At 44.9% G+C, this 15903-nt stretch overlaps 1 protein-coding gene across 1 annotated transcript in view; it reads right to left on the reverse strand.

Moving 5' to 3' along the window:
* LOC138745023 (cadherin-5-like) overlaps positions 1-13809 on the reverse strand; it is a 39056-nt gene extending 25247 nt beyond the window's left edge. Inside the window, exons 1-2 of the mRNA XM_069902046.1 lie at positions 13622-13809; positions 2287-2463 (exon numbers count right to left, since the gene is read on the reverse strand). Of these exons, the coding sequence (XP_069758147.1) occupies positions 2287-2448 (162 nt within the window). The 5' untranslated portion in view covers positions 2449-2463; positions 13622-13809. The remainder of the gene's footprint in view (positions 1-2286; positions 2464-13621) is intronic.
* Positions 13810-15903: the final 2094 nt, after the last annotated feature.

A 15903-nucleotide genomic window follows, 5' to 3' on the forward strand; every position in this document is an offset into this window, starting at 1 on the left:
GTCCCACTGTGATCTCTGTCCTTGAACAAGACTATAGTCTAAATCTGTAACTCTGCCCTTAAGCACACACTACAGTGTCAGATTGGATCTCTGCCCTTGAACACACTACAGTCTCAGTCTGGGGTCTGCCCTTGAACACACACACGACAGTCCCACTGTGATCTCTGTCCTTGAACAAGACTATAGTCTAAATCTGTAACTCTGCCCTTAAACACACACTACAGTGTCAGATTGGATCTCTGCCCTTGAACACACTGCAGTCTCAGTCTGGGGTCTGCCCTTGAACACACACACGACAGTCCCACTGTGATCTCTGTCCTTGAACAAGACTATAGTCTAAATCTGTAACTCTGCCCTTAAGCACACACTACAGTGTCAGATTGGATCTCTGCCCTTGAACACACTGCAGTCTCAGTCTGGGGTCTGCCCTTGAACACACACACGACAGTCCCACTGTGATCTCTGTCCTTGAACAAGACTATAGTCTAAATCTGTAACTCTGCCCTTAAACACACACTACAGTGTCAGATTGGATCTCTGCCCTTGAACACACTGCAGTCTCAGTCTGGGGTCTGCCCTTGAACACACACACGACAGTCCCACTGTGATCTCTGTCCTTGAACAAGACTATAGTCTAAATCTGTAACTCTGCCCTTAAGCACACACTACAGTGTCAGATTGGATCTCTGCCCTTGAACACACTGCAGTCTCAGTCTGGGGTCTGCCCTTGAACACACACACGACAGTCCCACTGTGATCTCTGTCCTTGAACAAGACTATAGTCTAAATCTGTAACTCTGCCCTTAAGCACACACTACAGTGTCAGATTGGATCTCTGCCCTTGAACACACTGCAGTCTCAGTCTGGGGTCTGCCCTTGAACACACACACGACAGTCCCACTGTGATCTCTGTCCTTGAACAAGACTATAGTCTAAATCTGTAACTCTGCCCTTAAACACACATTACAGTGTCAGATTGGATCTCTGCCCTTGGACACACTGCAGTCTCAGTCTGGGGTCTGCCCTTGAACACACACACGACAGTCCCACTGTGATCTCTGTCCTTGAACAAGACTATAGTCTAAATCTGTAACTCTGCCCTTAAGCACACACTACAGTGTCAGATTGGATCTCTGCCCTTGAACACACTGCAGTCTCAGTCTGGGGTCTGCCCTTGAACACACACACGACAGTCCCACTGTGATCTCTGTCCTTGAACAAGACTATAGTCTAAATCTGTAACTCTGCCCTTAAACACACACTACAGTGTCAGATTGGATCTCTGCCCTTGAACACACTGCAGTCTCAGTCTGGGGTCTGCCCTTGAACACACACACGACAGTCCCACTGTGATCTCTGTCCTTGAACAAGACTATAGTCTAAATCTGTAACTCTGCCCTTAAGCACACACTACAGTGTCAGATTGGATCTCTGCCCTTGAACACACTGCAGTCTCAGTCTGGGGTCTGCCCTTGAACACACACACGACAGTCCCACTGTGATCTCTGTCCTTGAACAAGACTATAGTCTAAATCTGTAACTCTGCCCTTAAGCACACACTACAGTGTCAGATTGGATCTCTGCCCTTGAACACACTGCAGTCTCAGTCTGGGGTCTGCCCTTGAACACACACACGACAGTCCCACTGTGATCTCTGTCCTTGAACAAGACTATAGTCTAAATCTGTAACTCTGCCCTTAAACACACATTACAGTGTCAGATTGGATCTCTGCCCTTGGACACACTGCAGTCTCAGTCTGGATTTCTGTGTTGAATGTACACTATAGTCACAGACTGAATCTCTGTCCTCGAGTCTCTGGGGTGGGATGAACTGACAATGCTTTCACATGGGAGGGTCCAATTCAATATTCGAACCCTCCGCTATGACCTAGGCAATTTTGAAGAGAAGAATAATTCCCAGGTGTCGTGGTCACTGTACTATTTTCAATGAACATCATTAAAACATATTATCTGTTCATTATCATATTAGGTTCTGGGACCCTGCTCTATGGAAACTGCACCTTTATCATAATGTCAAAACATGGTTCCTGTTGTTAAGTGTTTTGGAAAACCTTGAAGTTGTAAATACATAAAAAAAGAAAAGAAAAAAGCCCCATCAAACCTGTCCCATCATTCAATCTGATCACACTGGGACTGCCCCAGGCCATATCTCATCTCCTGTGCCAGACCCCCTGGCCTTTCAGCTCTGTGCCTTCACCCTCTTTCAATATTCTAAAATGATCAGCTTCCACGACCCAAAAAGGGAACTTGGGGGATGAGTCTCACCTTTCCAATTTGCTTGGGTTCTGAGACACCCTCCCAGCAGTGCAACTGGTTCCAGATCCAGTCAGTCTGAGGCTTACTGCTGTTGCCCCTTGGTCCAATAACCTGCTGTGCTGAGTGGCCAACGGAGGTCAGCAGCAACAGCGAGATGCTCCATCTGAACATGTTGAACACAGCGATCTGTAACACAATACAAGGCACAGGTGATTGGAGAATATTAGCAGGGAATATTTATTATCTATCTATCTATCTATTTACCTATCAATTGTATCTTTCTGTTGTCATCTCTTTTTAATGCAATTATGTACAATATTGTAGTTGTTTATTTTACACAAATGACCCGTTCAGCTTCAGAATTTTAGTGCATCTGTATATTATACAATGTGAGAACGATAAAGTCACTAATCATACATTAAAGTATTTGCTGAGTGTAGAATGATTGGTGTTGATCACAATACATAGAACACAGAGCAGTCCAGCACAGGAACACAACCTTCTGCCCGTGTGTCTGTGCTGAACATGATGTCTAAATCAAACTATGTAATCTGGTAGATATCTCTCCATCCCCTTCATATTTATGTGTCTATCCAGAAGGCTGGCAACAAATCCACTGTGTTAAAAAAAAAATCACCCCACACATCTCCTTTAAACCTCCTACCCTTCACCTTTAATGCATGACCTCTAGTGGGTGACATTTTTTACACCGAAAGAAATATTCTGAAGCTCCACCCCTATTTATGCCTCTTATAATTGCATAAACTTCTATTAGGACTTCCCTCAGTCTCTGATGCACAGAGAAAACAACCCCAGCCTCTCCCCATAACTCATGCCCTCTAATCCAGCCAACATCCTGGTAAACCTCTCCTGCACTCTATCCAAATCCTTGACATCCTTCCTACAATGGGGTGAGCAGAATTGTAAGCAGGATTTTTGTTTTTGCCAGTTTTCTTGAAATGGGCTTCATTGGCAAAGCCAGTGCTTATTGTCTCTGGCTGTTCTTGATTTGGTGGTGGTGGGCCGCCTCAGTAAACATTTATGCAATGTGGTGACTTTTCTAGCATTCCTGGCAGAACTCTATCCCTTGCATTGGGTCTTATCTGGCTCAGTGCACACACTGGAGGTGAATCATACTTTATATAAAGCTCTGGAGTACACTGGGTGATGTGTCCTGTTTTTAGTGAGGCTTTTACTCGGGGGCTTGCCCACTTGGCAGCATGAACTTGAACTCGTTGAACTGGTTCCAATGCAGTGCACGCAAGGGCTGGAGAAACCCAGCAGGTCACCCCACATCCATAGCAAGTGATGGCATTTCGGTCTGAGCCCTTCTGGCTCCTGAAGCCTCCACTTCCTTTGGATGTGGCGTGGCCTGCTGAGTTTCTCCAGCCCTTGCGTGCACTGCATTGGAACCAGTTCAACGAATTCAAGTTCATGCCGCCGAGTGGGCAAGCCCCCGAGTAAAAGCCTCACTAAAAACAGGACACATCACCCAAAAGGAGTCACGTGGAGGCACTGATACTTAGAATGAGGTAGAGAACCAATAACACGATGAATGTACCGACCGAACAGCACTATGAATAGAAATAAATTAATGCATTTTAAACTTTGTATTTCTTGTGTATTTTTTATGAATGAAGTTTATCTTCAAATAGAAATAAATAAACACATAATATCTTGAGAGGGTGGATGAAGGGAGATCTCAGCTGCCTGCAGATTTTCTTGTTTACCTTATTTAAAGCTCTGCTCTATGACCTACCCTTCCTGCTATTTAGTTAGGAACATTTCTGTTGTGGTGCTCCCACTGGAATATTCTTTGTGCATTTGTCCAAAAGGGAAGCCGAATTAACTTCTGCTCAGATCTCAGCGTGACCATTGGGTTACGTTTGATGCTAAACCCTCATCTTGATGGTATTACAGGAGCAGGCCTAACTCCCGTCTGCGTTTGAATAAATCACCAGCCATCTTTCTGAAAGGAAACAACGCTAAGGACGATTGAAAAGTAAAAATATATGCAGCAGGTGATGGAATTCTGAAAATGCACACCGACCAGCATCAGCGGAGAGTGACATTCTCAGTGGTATTCACTCTTCATTTACTGCTCCCAATGTGGCCTCACCTACATCAGAGAGACTGGAGGCAAACTGGGAGTACCTTGAGTACCTTTACTTTATCTGCTGCAATATCAGGGGCCTCCCATTTTAATGCCACTTACCATTCCCTCACCGACATGTCAATCCATGCCTCCATTCATTGCCAAAGACTACCTCCAAAGTGGACAAACACCTAACATTCCGTTTGAGCACTCTCCAACCGAACAGAATTACAGTTTCTGTTAAACTCCTCCCCTGAGTCTCTCTCTTTCTCTATCTCCTCCAGCTTCTCACTCCTCACTCCCTTCCCTTTCCTCCCCTAGCCATTCAGAGCTATCCCCTCCCTCTATCACCTCAGCATTTTTCTCCTACCTTCCCACACATATCCACCTTGCCTTGTCTCCTCCCTTTCCCTCCCCTCCCCTCCACTCTCCTTTCCTTTCCTCCCCTCCCTTCCTCTCCTCTCCCCTCCTCTCTCCTCCCCTCCCTTACCTTCTCTTCCCCTCCCCACCTCCCCTTTTATTCAGATGTCTACCTGCAACTTGCTTATGCCTGACAAAGGGCTCAGGTCCGAAACATGACCATATAACTATTTACGGCGCGGAAACAGGCCATGTCGGCCCTTTGAGTCTGCACCGGTTCACTTGAACAATTCCACTAACTCAACCCTCCTGCTCTCCGCCCATAACCCTCCAATGCCTTTACTTTTTATAGATGCTGAGCGACCTGCTGGATTTCTCCAGCCCTTTCGTGTATTGCACTATAACCACAGCATCTGCCAACTTTCCAGTTTAACTTCACCAGGATGTTGCTGTTTCTGCAGGGCTTAAGTCTTTAATCTCGAGCGAAGGAGGCTGAGGCATAAGGGTTACACAACTATGAGGAGCATGGATAGACTGAATGCTCACAGTCTTCTCTTCCAGTACATGATTCTGGAGTTAAACAAGGGAATCTGTAGTCTCTAGGGTTGGGTGCAATACACAAATGTGTTGGAGAAACTCAGCAGGTCACACAGCGTCCATTGGAAGTAAAAAGTGACCAACGTTTCAAGCCTGACCTTTCTCCAGCATTTGCATATTTCTGGCATTGACACTTTCTGGTTCTGGTGATTTTCAGGTTTTCTTTTGTTGCCCTGTTTACACATCCCCTAGGCCTAGACCCAGCGTTACTCCTCAGGAACTGACTTTATTCCTCCCCTCTTCGTTTCATGCATCATTTATCCGATGCCTCAGCACCCTCCACGTAATTCAGAAAGCATCTCTGCCAATGGCCGAAGTGCGTGCCGGCTCCAGGATTTCTGGGGTCGATCTCCAGCCTGTCTGGTCGCAGCACATGGCTAAGCCACAGTCTCTGGTCCCTTAGGTGTAGCAAGGGCGGACCTTGGGGTACGGGAGCTGTTGGTAGAGCCTCTGTGGGGCTTGTGTCTGTTGGAGGAGTAACCTGAGTGCTTGGGAATGTTGGCTGAGTCTCTAGCTTTGGGACGTTTGCAGCAGGCTTAGGGGGAATCCCAGCGGTAGCATCAGGTCTCCGTGGTACTGGGGAAACTGCTGCTGGGGGAGTGACGGTAGCGGTGTCTGCTTTCCCTGGCTCTGGAGTGGTCTGGAATTCTGCGCATACATGGCGATCAGGAGCACGACTGGTGGAGATCCTTCCACCCACGCTTGTAGTGGCCCCTTTCTGTTTGGACCGGGGTTGTCGGCGGCGCCTGTACCGGCGAACCCACGGGCAGGCAGGGCTCTTGGCTGTTTCTTACTTGCCCTGTCATACTTCTGTGGTCTTCCCCACATTCCGCCATGATTCCAGTACAACGGTCCCTTGCCGTCTCTGTTTTCGGATGCACGTGTGCGCTGGTCGTCCCTGGATTCCATTCCTCAGGAAGAGTCTCCAGGTGATGGAGCAGAAGCAGCTTCCATCCTAGTAGCTATCGGATTAGTTTATTAAATTGTACTGACAATAACCACACAATTATAAGACAGCTTTAATAAACTAATATGTACACTAAGAGGTCTTGTCTCTCTGCAAGACAAAGCTCTGGACTGGTTTATATTCAAGGTCACCACGATGACCCCTGGTGACCTAGTGGAGTAATTACATATCACCACAAACTCAATTCAATCCAATTCAAATGAAAGCTGCCAGCTTCACATCAATGAATGAGTTGTTGGAAGGGATAGTTGTGAAGTTTTCTTGCCATTTAAATAAAGGCACTAATCCATTTATTACAGACAGGTTCTGCTCTTCAGCAAGATTTTGGCTTGAAAGCACAGACAAGCTTGTTAGCACACTGATTACTCATTTCACTGTGGGACGCCAGCTCCAAGGTTCCACACGGAAGGCTCATTGCCAGCATCACATTCTGAAGATCGTGCTAACATCCTTTTTTTGAAATCTGAGTGGAGAAATTTGTCACGATGCAATCCACAAACTTGAACATTACCAATACCTGGCTGAAATGAGTGACAGAATCATTTGTTCCAGATAAATGTCCATTCAGCCTGTAATTCTGTTCTAGCACTTTAATTACAGCGCACAAAATGCTGGGGAAACTCAGCAGGTCATGTTGGCATCCATAGGAAGTAAAATGTTTTGGGCCTGAGCTCTTTGTTGCAATTTCAAACTTCAGGCACATTCTGGAATGAAAAGGTGTGGGAAAGGGGCAGGAGCACATGCTAACAGCTAATAGGTGGATACAGTAAAAACACAATGCTCGAGGAACTCAGCAGGTCATACAGTGTCCTTTATATAGCAAAGATAAAGCCTGAAATGTTGGTGATGTATCTTTATTTTTGTTATATAAAGGACACTGTTTGACCTGCTGCGTTTCTCCAGTGTTGTGTTTTTACTTTAACCACGGTGTCTGCAGAATTTTGTGTTTTATTATAGGTGGAGACAGGTGGGAAGGTAGCAGAGAAAGAAGTAATAGGGGAGAGGGCTGAGAGCTAAGAAGGGTAGCTCCCTGATAGGGAACCAAAATGTTGAGTGCCTTTACTTCCTATGGATGCTGTGTGACTTCCTGAGTTTCTACAGGACTTCTGTGAACTGCACACGACCCCAGAACCTGCAGATTTCTTGTTTACCTCTAATTGGTCTCTTTTCTAGGTTTCAGAATGTTGGCGTTTTTTTAATATAAAAGAATGATGGAGAATGGGGGTCATGGGAGATAACAGGCCAAAGAGATGAGATGAGGAGCAACTGTGACCTAACTGGAGTTTTCAGAAGTTGTACCATGACTTAATGAGGCAAGAAACTTAGATACCTTCTTGATCGCTTGATTTAACAGTCCGTCAACTTCGAGGGATTAGAATTTACGCACGGGAATAGGCCCTTCCAGCCCACAATCCTATGACGCCAAAAGACCCCAATTAATTGAAGGGTGGATGGAAACCAAAGTGCCCATAAGAAACCCACGCAGACACAGGGGGAAGGTACAGACTCCTTACAGACAGTGGTGGATTCAAACCTGGGTCACTGGCGCTGTAATAGTGTTGCGCTAATCTCTTCACTAACTGTGTGGTACTCAACCTTGGTGCTTATTCCCGCAGTTCAGGCATCCTATCACTGATCTCCATCAGGAACCTCCTCTGCATTGGCCAATCCAGAGAACATCACCATATCAGGGAAGGATGAGGTGAAGAAATTCTGTTCTCAGTTTCATGTGGTAAATGGACAATATGTTATGGTTGGGTATCAGTATCGTATCCACGTCCTGCAATTCATTTCTTTGACCTCTCAGAACACTGATACTCGTGACCCTGGGAACTTGCTGCCATTCTGAAAACTCGACCAAACTTCTGCAGAGGCATTGTAGAAGTGTACTGATTGGTTGCAGGTCTGCCTGGTTTGGTAACTCCACAGTTCAGGAATGCAAAAGGTTCTAAAGTGTAGCCAGGTTCACTATAGAATCTGACCTCCCATCCATTGTAGAGATCTATGTGAAGCCCTGCCTCCAGAAGGCAGCCAAAACCATCATGGATCCCATCAGCCTGATTACAACCTCTTTTCACTGCTACCTTCTGGCAGAAGGTACAAAAGTCTGAAGAGTAGCACCTCTCTCGGTTGAAGAACAGTTTCTTTCCATCAGCCATCAGGCTCTTGAACCTCCTCTTGTTAAACGAGTTATGGGTTGCTCCAGCAGCATAAAAGGACCAACTGAACTATTGCAATGCCACTTTTTCTTGCACTTTGACAACTGTAATTATTTGTTATCTAACTATCTTTTGTATTTATTATTTCTTGGCAATTTAAAAGTTTACCATTGGAGTTTATTTTAATGAAGTGCTTGTTCAGCTGCAGCAAGTAAGAATTTTATTGCAGATGTACATTGTTCAAAGACAATAAACTCATCACCCTTATCATTGAAGAAGACCATGGCTGATCTGCTTGTCATTCCCACCTACCCTGATAATCTCCCATGCCTTTGGTAATCAAGAATTTACCACAAGTACAGAAGGAACTGCAGTGCTGGAATGGGGAACATCGCTTAATCTGCTGGAGGAACTTAGTGGGTCGAGCAGCATCAGTGGGAGTAGAAGAATGATCATTAGTCCAGATACTCAAAATGTTTACCACGCTTTTCTCTCCCAACTCATTGTATTCCTCCGGAAGAATGTACCTGCCTCTCTTTCAGACTTCGCTCCTCCCATCTTTCACAGGCATTTCCCTCTTTGAAACAGCGTCATGAAATCTTCTATATCCTGTTGAGGGAGTACAAACAATACCTCCAGCAAAATCTCTTCCCCCTCCGTGCAGAACTGGGAGGGTCAGATGCATCCCGTGTCCCTTGAAGTTGGACCTGAGCAGGCACACCCAATATAGGGTGTACAAAGATTGTATAAAAACTAGGTAAGAAAAGAAGAGCTTGCAAGAGGTTCTGATAGAGCTTGAGAAAATTACGCGATTCCCAGGAAAGAGCTTAAGAAAGGAATGAGGACAGCAGGAAGGGGCCATGAGAAGGCCTGGGCCAGCAGAATTTAGGAAAACCCCAGGCATTCTGCAAGTATGTGAAGAACGAGAGGATGAGTTGTATTGTGGAGTTGGAGGAGGTAGAGAATGTCCTTAGAGTTGCTGTGCAGGTTGTTAAGAAGATGTACAATGCGTTGGCCTTTATTAACCGTGAGCTTGAGTTGAAGAGCTATGAGGTAATGTTGCAGCTATACAAGACCTTACATACAATATTGTGTTCAGTTCTGGCCACCTCACTATAGGAAGGATGTGTATGCTGTAGAGAGGGAGCAGAGGAGATTCACAAGGATGCTGCCTGGATTGGAGAGCATGGCTTCGGAGGATGGGTCAAGTAAACTTGGTAAAAACACACCTAAATGCTGGAGAATTCAGCCGGTCTTTTCAGTGTCCATAGAAAGCAAAGATATATTGCTGCCATTTCAGGCCTGAGCCCTCTTTCAAGGAATAACCAGAATGAGCCAGAAGCAGGAAACCTCAGAAAGTTTCAGAATTCAGACAGTGCCAGCTGGGGGGAGGAATCCAGACCAACAAAGGGTGTTCATTGGATATGATAATAGGCAAGGTGAGAATTTATCACATTTGTGTGAAAGGAGACAAGGAAGGGAGAGGGAGAGACAGAGCTGGGGAACATGATGGGGAAGAATGGTGGGGGTGGGTGGTGTTTAAGGACAGCCAGAGAAATTGATGCTAATGCAATCTGGTGGGAGGGTGCCCAGTTGGAAAATGAGGTGTTGTTCCTCCATTTTGCAGGTGGTCTCACTCTGGCAATGCATGAGACCATGGACAGACATGTCAGCAAGGGAATGGGATGGGGAATTGAAATGGGTGTCCACTAGGAGATCCACGCTAAGGCAGAGGACAGAGCCAAGGTTCTCCACAAAGTGATCTCCCAGGGTTCAGGTCCGAAACGTCGGCAATGCATCTTTGCTTTTTATTGGCACCGAAAAGACTGACTGAGCTCTTCCAGCCTTTTAGTGCGTTTTACTGCAATCACAGCGTCTGCAGATTTCCGTGTTTCACTGAGTGAACTCGGTCTTTGGAGCGACAGAGGATGAGGTGTGACCTGATCGAGATGTACATGATAATGAGAGGAATTGATCATGTGGATAGCCAGAGAATTTTTCCTCGGACTGAAATAGCTAATGTGATGAAGCATAGTTTTAATGTGCTTGGAGTAAGTACAAGAGGGCTGTAAGAGGTAAATTCTTCACTCAGAGAGTGGTGGGTGCACGTAATGCACTGTTGGCAATGATGGTGGAGGCAGGTACAATAGGATCTCTTAAGACACTATTAGAGAGGAACATGGAACTGAGAAAAATGGAAGGTTTTGCAGAAAGGAAATTCTAGGCAGTAGGCTATCCTGAACACTATGGGCCAAAGGGCCTGTACTGTGCTGTAGATTTCTATGTTTTATGATCCACTGATGCAGAACCGATAGGGGCACACCATCCTCGCCATCTCCTTCAGGATTTTCCTGTTTAAGTCAGTAATCTATTCTTGCTACTCACTTCCTTTTGATTTTGCTTCCCACACATTCCAGTAAGGGCATGGGAATTCCTGTTCCCTATGGTCAGGAGTTGGTGTGTCATGGACAAAGAAGTACTAACACAATTAGATCTTACACACCCAGTGCTATAAGCTGGGGATCAAACAATAATTTTCTGTTAACGCTGGCTGGTTTACATTTCATTTCCCTGCTTCTTTTTAGTTTTAACTCTTCAAAAACTCCTTTTTGTCAGCTTTATATATAAATTCTACAAGTGTATTCTCCAAATGTAAAAGTCGATAGAAAGAAAATCAATGAAGCAGCACATATCCATTCCTGCTCTCTCCTGTTCAAGTTTAACTTGGTCCATCACAAGATGCCCACTCTAGTGAGAAGGGTTCTTCTGCGAGCCAACTCAAACATTCATTCTGCTGTGTGAAGTAGAGGAACGACAACACAATTACAGAGTTACAATGAAAAAGGTCAATAAGGACCAAGCAGGGGCAGCGTGAGACCGTCACGAGGTTCATTCAGGAACCTGATGGCTGTGGGGACGAAATTGTCTTTAAGCCTGTAGGTGCACACTTTCCTCTCCTCTGTGGGTGGAAGGAGAAGAGAGTGTGTCTGGGGTGTGACGGTTGATCAGTACACTGGCTGCCTTTCCCAGGCAGCAGGAGATGGAGATGGAGTGCGGTGAGGGGAGGGATGTTCTGAGCTTCATTCATTCTTGCGATCTTGAGCAGAGCAGCTCCTGTCCCTCGCTTTGATGCATCCAGCAAGTTTGCCTTTGGTGGTGCATCTGTAGTTGCTGAGGGACAAGGTGGGGGTGGGGGGCATAGCAAATCTCTTGATAGTCTCTTCTTAATCTGCTCCCACTGCCCTTTCAGTGAGTGTACCTCAGGTTTTAGCTACTTTCTTGTTGTTGTACTATTGCATATTATGCTCTCTGGTCACTGACCTCCTGCCTGCCACACTCACCATTAGGAAATAGGCTTCATTTTCATTCTTCCCACCAAATTCGATGAGTACAATGGGCCCACATTATACTCCTTGGAGGCACAACACCAGCGAGCTGGGTTTGAAACCAGTGCTATCTGTAAGGAGTTTGTACATTTTCCCTGTGTACTCTGATTTCCATCCACCCGCAAAAATACATGGGGTTCATTGGGTGGAATTGGCTTCATACGCATTTGTAAATAAATTTAAAAGTATCTTATTTAACCTATCTACTGTATGTTCACTAGTAGTCTTTCCCCTTGACACATGGTGTGTCATTAAGCAAATTGAACAACCACTCCTTTTGTATCACTCGTACAAATAGTAGTAAAAGTTGAAACTATGGCACCGATCTCCGTGGCACCAATTTTGGTGACACTGATTTCTAAGGCACCCATCTCAGTGGCATCGATCTCCGAGGCACTAATGATATTCCATTTTCCGGACTGCAGAATCAGATTTTACTCTGGCCTCGAAAAATGTCAGTGACCCCCTGCTTTTTCTCAGAATCGCCATTCGGCTGATTGTTAGATCACACAAGTAGAACGTTTACTTTCGACAATTGTGCCCAGTTAGAGCTGAGAAGGCGAATGATTGGATTGGAGAACCTTACAACACGACAATCTGCAAACCCTGTGATTACAGTTTACATAAAAATGCTGGAGTAACTCAGCAAGTCATGCAGCACAACACAAAGAGCCGGGGCCATGAGCCCCTTGTGTCTTGAATTTGTTTTAATACAGGCCATCATACGTTAATTAAGTGTTGGGGCTAGCATAAATGCTGCTCAATCATGAAATCAATTTCACACAGTCACAGGGCAGGGCGAGCATAGGATAGGCTCGAATTATGAATATATATGATCTATCTCATGTATATATTGTCTCTTTTAGCTTAATTCAATTAGTTCAATGTAGTTTTTCTTTATAGGTACCTGTTTGACAGCAGCAAGTAAGATTGTCAGTGCATATGTATTATGTGTATGACCATAAACTCAATCATTATCAGGTAAAACTTCCTCCACTCACATTGTCTCACTATATGCTCCCAGGGGAGTTAGATACAGAGCAAAAGGTTCCTCTGCACTGTCCCATCAAACCTTCTCCGGGCAGGGACAGCAGATGTTGGACATAAACTCCCTCAATGTGTCCAATAGATAGTCCCAGATGGCACAGGTTAGCTGCAGAGTTGATGCCTCTCCATATTGACCTTCCAAAAATTCCCAAGGCAGGTTAGGCACAGGGAATGTTGTCTCTGCACCATCCTCTCACACACACCCAGGGCGAGGATAGCGTTGGTAAGACCCTGAGTGAAACTCCCTCTACACTGTCCCAACACATGCATGCACGCACACACACACACACACACACACACACACACACACACACACACACACACACACACACACACACACACACACACACACGTATGTACGTATGTACGTATGTACGTACGGGTATGTGAAGAGTAAAGCTCCTTGACATTGTCCCAGCAGACACTACCAGGACATGGGGGAGTATTGGTTAGACACAGAGCAATTCTCCCTCTACACTGTCCCATCACATACTCCCAGAGCAGTGAGAGCTCAGGTTAGATATGGAGCAAAGCTCTCTGCATTGTCTCAGCACTCACTCTCAGGACACAAGACAACATGACTTAGACATACATGCCCAAGGTAAATACCAGTTAAGAGTAGGATTCTGTTCCTTTCCTTTTCTATCAGTGCCTCAGGCGCCCACCACAATAGTTTCCCATCGTAGTTTGGAAGCACAACTGCCAAATTAATTTTTGAATGAAATTTGCTCACCTCTTTTGAAATCACTGTCAGCTGTTTGGTTCAGTTCTTGCAGTGCAGTTTATATCCAAAAATAAAGACCAAATCAAGGGAAACTAATATCTGTCGCAGAGTGGAGTAATTGTACTCAGATCTCACCCTATGTGGTCACGATGCATGCTCCTAGTCTCCCAGAGACTGTGACAGGAGGGACCCAGCCTGTTTGCCGTTCTCTCATTTCCTGCCATTGTCCAACACATTGGTGATATCAGAGCAGAGAACTGAGAGTGTCGGAAACCAGATAAATTGAGTGCAATTATCCTAAAGTAGCCTCTTGACTTCCAAAAAAATAACCTAAGTAGCATTTTTGATGTGGTTGAAGAAGCTTGCTGAATGAACTAAGAGAGGCGGGGGGACCTCATTTAATTTAAATGTAGTCACAGCTCCAGTGACCCAGGTTTGATACGATACCAAACTCCGGTATTATTCAGAATCAATATTTATTGTCATGAACCTGTCCCAAAATTCATTGCTCTGCAGGAGCATTACGGTCCAAATATTGCTATAAAATGCATTTAAAAATAAATAAATTAGTGCAAAAAGAAGAGTGGTTCATTGGGGATTCAGAAATCTGATGCCGCTGGGTGTTCATCCTCAGGCTCCTGTATCACTTCCTGATAGTAGCAGTGTGAAGAGGGCATGGCCTGGGTTGTGAGGGTCATTGAGGATAGAGGCTGGTTTTTTAAGACACCCTTGTAGATGCCCCTGATGGAGTGAAGACTGATGTCCATGATGGCGCTGGCTGAGTACTCAACTCTCTGTAGTTTTTTTTCCTGTCCTGTGCATTGGCACCTCCATACCAGACAACCAATCAGAATGCTCTCCACAGTACACCTGTAGAAATTTGCAAGTCTTTGCTGACATACCGAATCTCCTCAAACTCCTCACGAAATATAGACGTTGGCAAGCCTTTGTCATGAATGTATCAACATGGAGGCACCAGGACAGATCTTTAGAGATGTTGACACCCAGGAATTTGAAGTTCTTGACCGTCTCCACTGCTGACCCCCCTGATAAGGACTGGTCTCCCCCTTCTGAATTTCACAATCAGCTCCTCGGTTTTGTTAAGGTTGAGGACAAGGTTCCTCATTGCTGTTCGTGATTCTGGTGGTAACCATGATGTCATTGGCAAATATGTAGATGGCATTTAAAATCTGCATGTTCACTCCGTGATCTCACGGGTGCTCCCATTTTCATCCCACATTCCAAGCGTGTGTATAAGTGAGTGAGCAAGATTGAAGGGAATGTGGAAGAGGGTAAATTATAGGGAAAGTTAGATGGGGAGACAAAACAGACTTGATGGGCTGAAAGGCCTCATATTGTAAGCAAAGCAAGTATGGATATGAGACAAGTAAATTGTGACCAGAAGCTATCTTTGTGTTTATAGTATCACTTTTAACCATTATTTTAGGGAAATGAACAATGTCTCCACTACTGGAAAGTAAAATATGGCCCAGACCACGTTCGTGAGCAATTTTTGGGCCTCATATCTAAGGGAGGATATATTGCTGTTGGTGAATCTGTGCAGTTCTTTGCCACAGATGGCCCTGCAGTTCAAGTCACTGGGTAGATTTTAAAGAGTTAACAGCGTCAAATGTTACAAAAGAAGGCTAGAGAGTGGAGTTGAAAGGCAACAAGTTCCACAGATTCACCACCTGAATAAATTTCTCCTCTCCTCTGTTCTATGGAGATATCCTTTTATTCTATGCCCTCTGGTCCTAGACTCTCCCATTACTGGAAATGTTTTCTCCATGTCCACTCTACTCAGGCCTTTCAATATTCTATAGGTTTCAATGAAGCCCCTCTTTCATTCTTCTAAACTCCAGTCAGTCCATCAAACACTCCTCATGCATTTAAGCCTCTGATCTCTGGGATCATTCTCGTAAACTTCCTTTGGACCCTCTCCAAATTCAGCACATTCTTCCTCAGATACGGGCCCCAAAATGGCTCACAATCCTGCAAATGTTGAATGTCCATGAGTCACTTGCTATGGAATTCCTAGCCCCTGATCTCCTTCTGTCGTCATGGTATATATCATCAGAAGAGAGAAGAAAGGCCATTGAAAGGAAGACTAGGTCACCCTTTTATGATGTCAACCAACCTCTGCCCATGTTCCTCACTCCCAAATCTCTTTGCTTCTTTTTAAAAAAAAAAAATTTATTTACATTTTTAAAGCCAAACACGCATCAACAAAAGCAAATAAAAATCCGAATAGAGAGTAAAAATAATGATCTATGATACATGATGGCTATAAT

Source organism: Narcine bancroftii, chromosome 10, assembly GCF_036971445.1.
Source record: "Narcine bancroftii isolate sNarBan1 chromosome 10, sNarBan1.hap1, whole genome shotgun sequence".
NCBI classification, from domain to species: Eukaryota; Metazoa; Chordata; class Chondrichthyes; order Torpediniformes; family Narcinidae; genus Narcine; species Narcine bancroftii.